The sequence below is a fragment of the Salmo salar genome, chromosome 19, assembly GCF_965601325.2.
Source record: "Salmo salar chromosome 19, fSalSal1, whole genome shotgun sequence".
In the NCBI taxonomy this organism is placed as follows: Eukaryota; Metazoa; Chordata; class Actinopteri; order Salmoniformes; family Salmonidae; genus Salmo; species Salmo salar.
In genome coordinates, this window is record NC_138309.1 from 51,197,314 (window position 1) to 51,210,478 (window position 13,165).

Consider the following 13,165-nt stretch of genomic DNA (forward strand, 5'->3'; position numbering starts at 1 on the left):
CCTTTGCTATTGAAAATAGTAATCTCCGTTTGAAATATTATTGTTTATTTAGATATTAGACAACCTGAGGATTAATAAAAAACATTGTTTGACTCGTTTGGACGAACTTTGCTGGTAACTTTTTGGAATCCTTTGTATGCATGTTGAAGGACTGGATTATTGAATTCAATGGCGCCAATTAAACTGCGTTTTTGGGATATAAAGAAGGACTTTATCGAACAAAACGATCATTCATTGTGTAGCTGGGACCCTTGGGATTGCAAACAGAGGAAGATCTTCAAAAGTAAGTGATTTATTTTATCGCTATTTGTTATTCGGTGACACCTGTGCTGGTTTGAAAATATGCTAATGTGAGGCGCTGTCCTCAAGACAATCGAATGCTATGCTTTCGCCGTAATTGCCTTTTTGAAATCTGACAACGCAGTTCGATTACCAAGATTCTAAGCTAAAGATTCATGTATGACACTTGTATTTTCATGAATGCTTAATATTACGATTTTGTATTTGGCGCACTCCGATTTCATCGGATGTTGTCGAATTTGATCTCGCAAGCGGGATCGCCGCGCTAAGATTAAACTCTGTAACTGGTTTAAAGTCACCTTTGGCCTCATGGTGAAATCACTGAGCAGTTTCCTTCCTCTCCAGCAACTGAGTTAGGAAGGATGCCTGTATCTTTGTAGTAACGGGGTGTATTGATACATCATCCAAAGTGTAATTAATAACTTCACCATGCTCAAATGGATATTCAATGTCTTTTTCTTCTTTCTAACAATAGTTGTCCTTCTTTGTGAGACATTGGAAAAACCTCCCTGGTCTTTGTGGTTGAAATGCATTACTCGACTGAGGGACCTTACAGATAATTGTATGTGTGGGGTAGAGATGAGGTAGTCATTCAAAAATCATGTTCAAACCTATTACTGCACACAAGAGTGTCCATTAAATTTATTATGTGACATGTTAAGCAAATGTTTACTCCTGAACTTATTTAGACTTGCCATAACAAAGGGGTTGAATACTTATTGACTCCAGACATTTCAGCTTTTCATTTTTAATGAATTTGTTTAAAGAAATCTAAAAACATAATTCTGCTTTGACATTATACAGTATTGTGTGTAGGCCAGTAACACAAAATCTCAAATGTTTTTCTTATACCTTGTTTAGTGCTACGTTGATATTGATTACTGCATTGTTGGGTTTGTCGCTTGCAAAAAAAAAAAGCAATTTCACTGTACTTGTGTACGTGACAACTTTAAACTTGATACAATGCAAACACACAGTGACATCCGGTGGAAAACACAGCCCTAAATAACTCTGAAAAAGATGACAATAGATCAGACATCCACGTGACATACATTCCGATACTCTGCAGCCGATAAGAAAAAAAAAAGCATCGTTACATTGTTTCCAGATCATCCTTTCACCCAGCAGTGTTTTACGTTATTATACATGCAAGATACTTTCTTTACCCCCGCCTTTGTTGCCCAGGGCAGATGCTCTGGGATAATTATCATAAACAGTAGCTAATGGGACACAATATTTTCATGTCACTTCGATACAAAAAAGTAACTTCTGTATCGAAGTGGCGTGGCAATATTGTTTCCCCACTGGCTCGTCTCGCAAACGTGAAAGACTAGTTCACGTGACGCCATGAGACAATGTCGGAATCAACAGCTAGTTAGCTAGAAGAGAAAAACAGCTAGCTAGGTGGATAACCTGGCAAAACTAACTGCACAGCTAGCTACCTGGAGCAGAGTATCAGTAAAACTACAAGAAACAGATGCATGGGCCATTCCCCTCACACTGTCAAACAAAGCATTATTAGCTGGCTATAGCGGTTAAGATAATTCATTGCATTGGCAACAAAGCATGCACACTTCTAGTCAGGGGACTCGATAGCTAGCTGTTAGCTAGCACAATAAGGAGCCGTATTACATGGATGCGTGCCAAAAAGGAGCCAAATACAAAGGCACCTCTTCCTAACAATAATCATAAAGACAATCCAACGTGCACTCGACAAATCATGCAATGCATGTCTGTGCATGTGTGTATTAAATGGGATTTTACGTGAAAATAAGAGTACATAAAGCTAAAGTAGAAAATGGTCATGTTTATGGTGTAACATGCAAGCTAATGGCTAACTGACTGACTGACTGGTATGGCCACGATAGTCGCAAGGCCTGACCCATTACAATCCCAAATATTTGGAAATCCATGCATTTCTCCTGTAAATGACTGCACACGTTTGCCTGCCAATTATAATCATTTACACTACAGCTATATCTGAGAAAATAACACATTCGCTGGCATTGAGAGAAAATTAGCATGTTTCGACTTCATCAAAAACCCTATGTGACATACCTCCGACCCGGTACATGTTGGCGGCCATTTCTGCCCTCCCGGTGTGTAAAAACACAAACCATAAACTAACCGAAAATGTTATCAATAAATAAAGCGATCAGTTGTTAAAGTCCTGTGGTCGGTTTAAAAAAAAAACGTTGAAGTTAGAAAGTGAGTTTGTGGGGGGGGGGGGTTGAGCGGGAGATTTTGGTGCGGTGCCCCCTATCTGCCTACCTTCTCACAGTACAATACAGTAGTACTGGGCGCGCACACACACACACACACACACACACACACACACACACACACACAGAGAGAGAGAGACACACACAACCAAAAGACTCGGATCAACCCGAAACCATAGGCTTCTAGTGACCGTCCCGGAGGAGAGGGGGAGGGAACCAACAGTTTATATATACACTAGGTGACACATAGGGGGTGCTGTGTTGAAGCCACCGTGTCTCCATCTTGGCACTCCTCGCCGTTGTAAAACATATTTTAGAAGCTATAGAATTGTATTTATTAATGTCTACATTCGTTTTTGCCATACATATTCTATTACGGACACCTTAAAGGTGCAATATGCAGAAATCTCTCCGCCATTTCCTGGATGCTAAAATTCAAATAGTTTGCCTAATTTCAGTTTATGTGACAAAACAAGCAGTGTGGAGGGAATTATTGTACCATCAAAACCGCTGAGTAATGTATTTCCATAACCAAAATTATTGTTTTTTCAGCTGTTTGAAGCTCGTGTACAAAACCGAAAGTAGAAGATAAAAAAAGCAACTTAAGATCGGGAAGCATAGAAATAGCACACAGAGAACAGATCTATTGCTTCTTAGACTTGCTTTTAATCAGAATGAAAGATCTATAACTCACATCTCTATGTGAATTTGGTCGGCTCCCAAAAAAGTTAGATATTGTGGCATTAATGCATACTTTAAAATGATTTAGGTGAGCTTTAAATAAAAATAAATATTTTCCTTAAAGTATACTTTTTTTGTGATTGCTAATGTTACTGGCCCCACTACAACAAAAAACAACAAAAATACTTAAATACGTGTAATTTTGTCCCTGAAAGATTTAGTTGAAATACTGTAGAATTCCATTCATTCCTATGGAGGACTGCTCCTACTGGGGAGTGCCATTATGGCCGACCGGTGGTTTCAAAGCCTCTTGATGGCCAAAACATAGAATCAGTAATCCAGGGTTTATATACATCATTTGAGGGAACTAGCCTAAGCCTACTGCGACGTGACACACACACACACACACACAAGCACACATCACAAAGTAATTTGAGCTTTGTTACCGCATGCTGCGTCACCTTATAGCCTATTCTGCAGTTCCAGGTTATTCTATAGATGTCTTATATGTTGCTTTACTGCACTAGGCTACACAACAGTATGATGCTGTATAACCTGAATATAGTAGATTACCATAGAAGGCACAGTACAATACCATATACTTGTTTTATAGCACACTGTAAGACCTTTTGTAATTTCAACAGTAAAGCACTGTCGAATGCACTGTAAAAAAACGCAAATGTCTTTTACAGTATTAATTATGGTGCATTATTGGAAAATGTGTGCATGGAAAGAGTTTCTGTCTCATTAACATATTTTAAGGTGTGTCTTGTAAAGTTGCAACCGTAAATGAGAATGTTGTACCCCTACAGAATGCAGTAACATACTGTATTTTAGGAATTCTACAAACCTTGTCCTGAAACTCTACATTAACTTACTGGACAATTGCTGCCAGACATGTACTGAAATTCCGAATACAATATCATAATGCATTTCTGGAGTGCCAAAAACCTTCTGAACACTAATTAGTGCATGGTTTTGTTGTTTCTTAGTCATTAACATATTTTGAGCCTTGCTTTGTACGTGACAATATTTGTTGCACCCATTAGTGAGAGTCCTGTACCAATTCAAGTGATAAGTGTTGGTAGTTCCCTAGCTATTAAATGTATATAGTGAACAGAGTGGTAGTGGGTCTTAAATCTTTTAACGGTTGAATATTTACCCATGTCCAGTTGAGCTGTTTTGCTCATCAATCACGGCCAGTTTGGAAGTCTTTGTTTATGCTTCTAAGAGTGCAAGTATTCCTTAATATCCTGTAATATGTGAATGCCTAGAGCCAACCTGTTTGCTCTAATCCCTTGTAATTACAGTATAATACTGTGGAAATAATTTTCTTACAAGTGAATAGCCACTTTGCCTGTATTGTACTGTGTTTCATTGCTCTGGCATCAAGTTACCTTGAATATCTCAGTAATGTATTGGCACTATCCAGAGATAGTCAGAGATATATCATAAGATATCTTGTTTTAATTACAATTATTTTGGAGACCAATACATTAACTACAACAACATTTTCAGTAATGTTACAGTAAAGTTTTACTTGCCATCACTGTGATATGTGTTTTTTATCAACCTTGGTTGAATGCACTGACAGCACCCGCTAAATGACCAAAATGTAAATGTAAAAAATAAAATCTTGCAACGAACACACATATGTTTCTGCATGGATAATTCCAGTAATATAGTGTAAATTAGATTACAGTAACAATTTAGGTGACATAAAATAGATTACTGTAAAATGGATTACAGTAGCTGAACTGTAAAATAAATGACAGTAACTTACTGGCCAGTTTCTGCCAGTAAGATGCTGTACTTTTTACAGGAAATGTTTTACAGTGTATATCTGGTGAAAACATTCATGTTCACAACAATTCTAGCAAACAAGGTCCATAACACTTGCATTAACAGAAACATTTATTTTAAACTATAGGTTGTCACTGCCAAGTTATCCTTTCCGATGTAATTCGTACTCTTTGTGTCCGAATGTCTGTCTGTCTGTCTGTCTCTGAGTCTGTGTGTGGGCGTGAAATATAGGCAATAAGCTGTTCAAAAACGGCCGTATTTCATGTTCTCATCGCCTCTCGTTGACAGCTCTATCCCAGACGTGTTACCATGGTGCGCAATGTTTATCTAGCGTGTGTGTGTGCGCGCGTGCGTGCGTGCATGTGTGTTGAGAAAGGGGGAGATTTGTGACATCACAGAGAGGGAGAGGGGTGGTGGAAAGCGAGTGGTTGGTGCAGACGGAGAAGAGAGAGGAGAGGAGCAGTTTCCATCCCGCTCTGGGTGCAACCTGATCCATCAATCCATGGGAGCAGAGACATTACCCTTTCCTCTATAGTGGAGATCAGTCTGAGTCCATCTCCTGTCTTGTACCAGGCGCTGGCTGTGCGTAAAACACCGAGGAGAGCCTGGAGTCAAGAAGTGCGCCAGGACGGATCCGGAGAACCCGGGTCTATACAGACAGCAGAGGAAGTTTCTGCTCTGCCTGATGGTTATCTCCAGAGTGATTTAGTCATTTGGTTTGCTTGACTTTTGATCTCCGTGGTTGGAGAGGAGATGGGACACCGCCAGACCTGAGGGCATTTCTGGATTGTGAGTGTACGGTTTGGCTACAGTGGAGAGAAAGATGAAGTTCGGTAAGAAGAGCGTCTGTGTACTGAACGTGGGGGGTACCCGGTACGCCTTCCCTGGCGAGGTGATCCGTGATTTCCCACTTCAGCGCGTGAGCCGCCTGCACGCCTGTGTCACGGAGAAGGAAGTCCTCGAGGTCTGCGACGACTACGACCAGGATAGCAATGAATTCTTCTTCGACCGGCACGCGCAAGCCTTTGTCTTCATTATGCTCTACTTGCGCTCCGGAAAGCTCCGATTCGTCCCGGGAGTGTGCGCGCTCTCCTTTTACAGCGAAATGCTGTACTGGGGGCTTGGGAGCGCGCATCTGGAGTTCTGTTGCCAGCGGAGACTAGACGACACCGGTTATTCCGAAGAGGACCTGATTATGCGCGCGGAGGACAACGAGTCCCGGAGCGAGGTGGAGGTGGAGAAAGGGTGTGTGTGTGTGTGTGTGTGTGTGTGTGTGTTGTCAGGGGCGTCATGCACTCATTATTTTAGAGGGGGCACAAAAACATGAGGATTGGGGGGGGGGGGGGGGGGGGGTTGCATTTCTCAAACACCTGCAATCTAGTGTGTGTTTGTGCACTGGTATATTATGCCTAATTCTATATAATAAAACAAATGTATACTTTTCTGCATAGGTTATCTAAGCATACCTCTTTACCTGTTCAATTGTTATTTTACTTAATGATGCACATTGATTCATTAAGAACTTTTATGCCTTAGGAGTTCAGTACAACTACCACACTGGTATATAGTGTCATAACCCAATAATTAAATACGTTTTAGTCAATTGTGTATCTATTTATTGTCTTTTGAGTTTTGAAAAGAACAATCTAAATGGCTGTCGATCTTTGCATGCATGCATCTAACGATGAATTTCACAGTGGAAAATGTCTATGAATTTATAGCCTGTGATTTTAATTCGCTGTCTATGAATTTCCAACTTCATAAAATTGCTAGGTGGCTAGTATTACAGAGAAACAACAAAACATTTGCATTTTATTTATTCATCAGGAAGGAGTTAATAGGCTACATATACTGAACAAAAATATAAACACAATGAGGAAGAATTTCAACAATTTTACTGAGTTACAGTTCATATAAGGAAATCAGTCAATTGAAATAAATAAATTGGGCCCTAATCTAAGGATTTCACATGACTGGACAGGGGCTCAGCCATGGGTGGGCCTGGGAAGGCATAGGCCCACCCACTTGGGAGCCAGGCCAAGCAAAATCTGAATTAGTTTTTCCCCACAAAAGGGCTGGTCTCAGACGATCCTGCAGGTGAAGAAGCCGGATGTGGAGGTCCAGGGCTGGCGTGGTTACACGTGGTCTGCGGTTGTGAGGCTGGTTGGACGTACTGCCAAATTCTCAAAAACATTTTGGAGAAGGCTTATGGTAGAGAAATGAACATTAAATTATCTGGCAACAGCTCTGGTGGACATTCCTGTAGTCAGTATGCCAATTGCCAGTGGTGGAAAAAGTACACAATTGTCATACTTGAGTAAAAGTAAAGATACCTTAATAGAAAATGACTCAAGTAAAAGTGGAAGTCACCCAGTAAAATCTTACTTGAGTCAAATTCTAAAAGCATTTGGTCTTAAATAGACATAAGTATCAAAAGTAAATATAACTGCTAAAATATACTTAAGTATCAAAAGTGAAAGTACGAATTATTTAAAATTCAATATATTATTTATTTTATTTATTTAACCTTTGTATTACGCAAACCAGATGGCACAATTTTCCTGTTTTTGTATTTATTTAGGGATAGCAAGAGGCACGCTCCAACACTCAGACATAATTTACAAACAAAGCTTATCCCTACTGCCTCTGATCTAGTGAGTCCGCTAGATCAGAGGCAGTAGGGATGACCAGGGATGTTCTCTTGATAAGTGTGAATTAGGCCAATTTCTTGTCCTTCTTGTCCTGGGTGTCATTGAAAATGTATGGAGTAAAAAGTATATCATTTTCTTTAGGAACGTAGTGAGGTAAAATTAAAAGTTGTCAAAAATATAAATAGTAAAGTACAGATACCACAAAAAACGACTTAAGTAGTACTTTCAAGTATTTTTACATAAGTACTTTACACCACTGCCTTTGCACACTCCCTCAAAACATGAGACATCTGTGGCATTGTGTTGTGTGACAGAACTGCACATTTTAGAGTGGCCTATTATTGTCCCCAGCATATGGTGCGCCTGTGTAAGTAGCATGCTGTTTAATCAGCTTCTTGATATGCCACACCTGTCAGGTGGGTGGATGGTCTTGGCAAAGGAGAAATGCTCACTAACAGGGATGTAAACTAATTTGTGCACTACATTTGAGAGAAATAAGCTTTGTGTGGGTATGGAACATTTTGGGGATCTTTTACTTCAGCTCATGAAACATGAGACCAATACTTTACATGTTGCGTTTATATTTTTGTTCAGTATTGCTTGATCAAATTCATTTACCAACATACCTCAATCACCAGAAGCTAAAATCAACTCAAATGATGTGTGTGTCGCTCTACACTCTCTCTCCTCCACTGGCAATACTGCACACACTAGAGTAGCATCCTGCCTAGGCTATCTCTTTGCTCCTTGTACCTTGGAAAGAACCACTGACTAGGGAGAATGGAGGGGGGAGGGTACTCTTTGCCTGGTCCAGTCAGTGTGCCCCCTCCGCCAAACACCACTGACAGAATAAAAAATAAATAATAATGATGATAAAAGATGGGCTTAAAAATGTTTAGTAATCAATTAAACATCTGAAAAATAAACAAATAGGACAAATCTGAGTTGCCAAGTGCCTTTGTGCCCCCTATGGGCGTTGGGGGCCCCATCTCAAATGCTAGATAGTTAGACGCCACTGTCTGTGTCTGTGTGTAGGCCTTTGAGTGTGATATGTTTGACACATGTAATACAGACCTTTGTGTGTGTGTGTCTGTGTGTGTAGGATCAGGGTGGCTAGAGTGGATGCGTCGGACCTTTGAGGAACCGGGGTCATCGGTGGCAGCTCAACTCCTCGCTTTGCTGTCCGTCATCTTCGTCATCATCTCCATGGTGATGCTGTGTATGAGCACGCTGCCAGATTGGAACACCGCAAAACACAACACAGTGGAAGAGCACAGGTACACACACACACACTCACAAAAGCGCATGCACGCACGCAAGCAGGGGTCATTGAATATCAGTCGAATTGGGGTGTTAGTGTGTGTGAGTGTGTGTATGGGAGTGTGTGTGATGATTGTGGGCTTCTCGGTAAGATTGATCGGTGACAACAAGCAGCCGGATACTGCACAGCAGACAGCCATTGGCTTTAATTTAAAACATTGATTATCCGTACACACAGACCTCTAATAACCTGGCTGCGAATCAATAAGCAATCAGACGTAGCTACAACAATAGGAGATGTTTTGGCTGGTTAACTCTAACAGTCCTCTTGTCTTTGTGTCTCTCCTTTCCTTTCCCTCTCTGTGTTTCTCTTTTTATACCTCCTTACAGGATTGTGGAGGCGGTGTGTATCGGTTGGTTCACAGCGGAGTGTGTGGTGCGTTTCCTCGTGGCTAAGGTGTGTTACTTTTTGGTTCCACACACTAAAATATGATTGTTCCTCAAGGGTTATTTGGTAATGGGGATGGTTCTATGTGGAACCATAATGGCTCAAAGAACACTTGGAACTCTTTAATGGTTCTTTACAGTTCACAAAAGGGTTCTTTGCTCTTTTAGTGATAATTAAAATGTAGGGCGGCTCATTTGAATATTTTGGGGTGTGATTTACGTACAGCTCCTTTTTGTGCAACAATGAGTGAGAGTGTCATTCCAGTTTATCTAGTGTGTTATGTTATGTCATTACATATTATATATGACTGTGGCTAGTGATTGTGTCTTGTGAAAGACTCATGTATGGCTTGTGTAATTTGAGAACAGTTAACTAATTCAGTCAGTGGTTCCCAATTCTCTCCTCAGGGAGCTCCAGATGTTCTAGAGGAAGTTCACTAGATTCAACTTGTCAATTAACACAATAATAACACCCATGGAATTTAAACAATATAATATGGCTGACCATAATTAAAAACCCTGTATTGTTCTACAAAAGGATCTACAAAGAACCATTCAGATTGAGAAAGGTTTTTTATAGAAACATTCTCCATAAAAGTTCTCGAAAGACCATAAAAAATGATTCTATATAATCCCAAAAAGGCTGGTACTTATCCTTCTTTTTTCATTACATTCATTTTATAACCCCAAAATCTAAATCTAATCCAGGACAAGCTGGTCTTCCTGTGTCGGCCGCTGAACCTGATCGACGTGGCGGCCATCACACCTTACTACGTCTCAATGGTGATGCCAGGCGGAGCAGGGGGATTGTCAGGCGTCGCCGGGGTAACCCTGAGGGTTCTGAGGATGATGCGTGTGTTCTGGCTGGTGAAGCTGGCCAGACACTTCCTGGGACTGCAGACTCTGGGGATGACGCTACGCCGCTGTCGTCACGAGATGGCCACCCTCGCCATTTTTCTTACCGTTGCCACGGCAATATACAGCGCATTGGCTCAGCTGCTGGAGCATGGCCTTGACCCTGACCACCGTAACCTTGACGACCGCAGTAACAGAGGAGGAGACTATGCCAGCATCCCAGCTGCCGCATGGTGGGCTGTCATCTCCATGACGACCGTTGGTTACGGTGACGTTTACCCAGTAACGGTTGGTGGGCGCATGCTGGGCGGGCTGTGTGTGGTCAGTGGCATCGTTCTTCTAGCGTTGCCAATCACCTTCATCTACCACAGCTTTGTTCAGTGTTACAACGAACTGAAGTTACGCTCCGCTAGGTACACACACACACACACACACTGAATATACACACACACAGACAGACAGACAGACAGACAGACAGACAGACAGACAGACAGACAGACAGACACACTGAATATACACACACACACACACACACACACACACACACACACACACACACACACACACACACACACACACACATGAATATATATACACACACACACACACACACACACACACACACACACACACACACACCCTCTCATCTTCTACAGCTTTGCCCAGCTGCCTAGTTGAAGTGACCCCTTCGGCCCCTCCCCCTGAACATGGAACTTTAATGAACTAATAGACTTTTGGACGTCCCTCGTATCTCCACCAATCCTGTGCCGCCATCTGGAAGCAGGGCAGATGACAGAAGACACACAAAGACCATAAGTCAATGTTTGCATCATATCTCCATGGAAACTACTTTCGCAGAGACAGCTTTTCCCATTTGTGTAGGTTTCAGTCTGAAATAAAAAAAGAGAGAGACAAAGAGAGGATGAGATAGCCTGACAGAGATGAAAGAAACAGACAAAGACAGTCGGCATGAGCTCAGCATAAAAGATCAACAGAGACTGTGTGCGTGTTTGTGTGTGTGAATGCATGTGTGAATTTCTATTGATTTTCTCTTAGCAAACTACAAAGTGACAAATTATGTGTTTCTGGTCTCTATGGGGAACAGGTTTCTCGCCTAGTTCAGTTACTGTATGACTGTCAATCATAGCTGTGACGCTGCTGCTCATACACACACACACACACACACACACACACACACACACACACACACACACACACACACACACACACACACACACACACACACACACACACACACACACACACACCAGCAGACTGTACAGACCATAAACTGTAGCTACAGAATTGTTGACGGGATATGTGATGCTCCATACCCGTTACAGATTGGAATTTCACAAGGAATTTTTCAACTAACCTGTTCTAGGAGATACGATAAGGAAGATACTTGTTTCGTTCTCGATTCAGTAAAAAAAATGTATCTTATAAATGTCTGTGTCTAGTTTCACGTGGTTCTCCAAAAAACAGAGAATATTCAGAAATCCACTTTTTGTATCGAGTGAGAAATGCCTCTTGCATGTGTGTAGATCTTTGTTTTGGTCGTCACCTACTTTTTAACATGTATTTATTTATTTCACCTTTATTTAACCAGTTAGTCCAGTTGAGAACAGGTTCTCATTTACAACTACACATAGCCGCGGCCGCGTCGCATTAAAAACAACGATTTCTTGCAAAGATGTTGGGAAATGCAAGATGTCTGGCAGCTAAAATGGTGAGGGAACTCCTCACTCGGTGCAAAACGTGAACTTAATATCTTTCTGAATATTCTCCGGCAAGAACAGGTTAGTTGAAAAATTCCTTTCGAGGCTTTCCATTAGCCAATCTGTAACGGGTATGGAGCATCACATATCCCATGAACAATTCCGTAGCTACATAAACCATAGTTTCAGACTGGACACAAGTCTGCAGATGATTGGCTGCCTGTGCCTGTGAGTCGCTGTGATTCTGAGAGGAGAAATATGTGAACCAAACACACACACTCTCCCTCTCATCCCCCTGTTCATCCCTCTCTTACTCCCTCTCATCCCCCTGTTCATCTCTCTCATTCCCCTGTTCATCCCTCTCTCACTCCCTCTCATCCCCCTGTTCATCCCTCTCATCCCCCTGTTCATCCCTCTCATCCCCCAGTTCATCCCTCTCTCACTCCCTCTCATCCCCCTGTTCATCCCTCTCATCCCCCTGTTCATCCCTCTCTCACTCCCTCTCATCCCCCTGTTCATCCCTCTCTCACTCCCTCTCATCCCCCTGTTCATCCCTCTCATCCCCCTGTTCATCCCTCTCTCACTCCCTCTCATCCCCCAGTTCATCCCTCTCTCACTCCCTCTCATCCCCCTGTTCATCCCTCTCATCCCCCTGTTCATCCCTCTCTCACTCCCTCTCATCCCCCTGTTCATCCCTCTCTCACTCCCTCTCATCCCCCTGTTCATCCCTCTCTCACTCCCTCTCATCTGACTCTTTGCTTCCTCCTGCTGCCCCCCGCCCTCACTCCTTATGTAGCTGCACTGTTATTAGTGCTTTATGATTGTAATTACAAATGCTTATAAGTTGAACACTCATTAAATCATCCAACTTTATTGGCAAGCAATTTACAGTTGAAGAACATTCTTTGTTTTTGATAGGAGGCATATCTAGGTGCACTTATTTATATCCTAATGTTTAATTGACAGTTAGCCTAATAAACAAATTATAAACCTTTATAAAGATAATCTAATTGTAAGTTTAACCCTGTCTTCTTTGGTACTGTCACAGTTCCTTCCACCAATTTAATGCCCTTTGAACGTTTGAAAAAAATGTATATTTCATAAAACTTCATAGAAAACAATTTTTCCCATCTCAAGAGGTAAAAAAGAAAGAAAACAAATACTATAGTAAGTGTCTATTAAGTGCCAAATAAAGTAATAGGGTTGACTGTAACAGGGTTGACTGTAA

At 41.6% G+C, this 13,165-nt stretch overlaps 2 protein-coding genes across 2 annotated transcripts in view; one reads left to right on the top strand and one right to left on the bottom strand.

Annotated features, from left to right (window-relative positions):
- LOC106578940 (metastasis-associated protein MTA3) overlaps positions 1–2,585 on the bottom strand; it is a 63,198-nt gene extending 60,613 nt beyond the window's left edge. Inside the window, exon 1 of the mRNA XM_014158228.3 lies at positions 2,359–2,585. Within this exon, the coding sequence (XP_014013703.2) occupies positions 2,359–2,386 (28 nt within the window). The 5' untranslated portion in view covers positions 2,387–2,585. The remainder of the gene's footprint in view (positions 1–2,358) is intronic.
- Positions 2,586–5,079: 2,494 nt separating this feature from the next.
- On the top strand, positions 5,080–10,786 carry LOC106578937 (voltage-gated potassium channel regulatory subunit KCNG3). The gene is made up of 5 exons (XM_082965772.1): positions 5,080–6,251; positions 7,166–7,176; positions 8,760–8,934; positions 9,308–9,374; positions 10,073–10,786. Exons 1-5 carry the CDS (start codon positions 5,830–5,832, stop codon positions 10,655–10,657), a joined length of 1,260 nt encoding a protein of 419 aa, XP_082821898.1. The 5' UTR covers positions 5,080–5,829; the 3' UTR covers positions 10,658–10,786.
- The last annotated feature ends 2,379 nt before the right edge of the window (positions 10,787–13,165 follow it).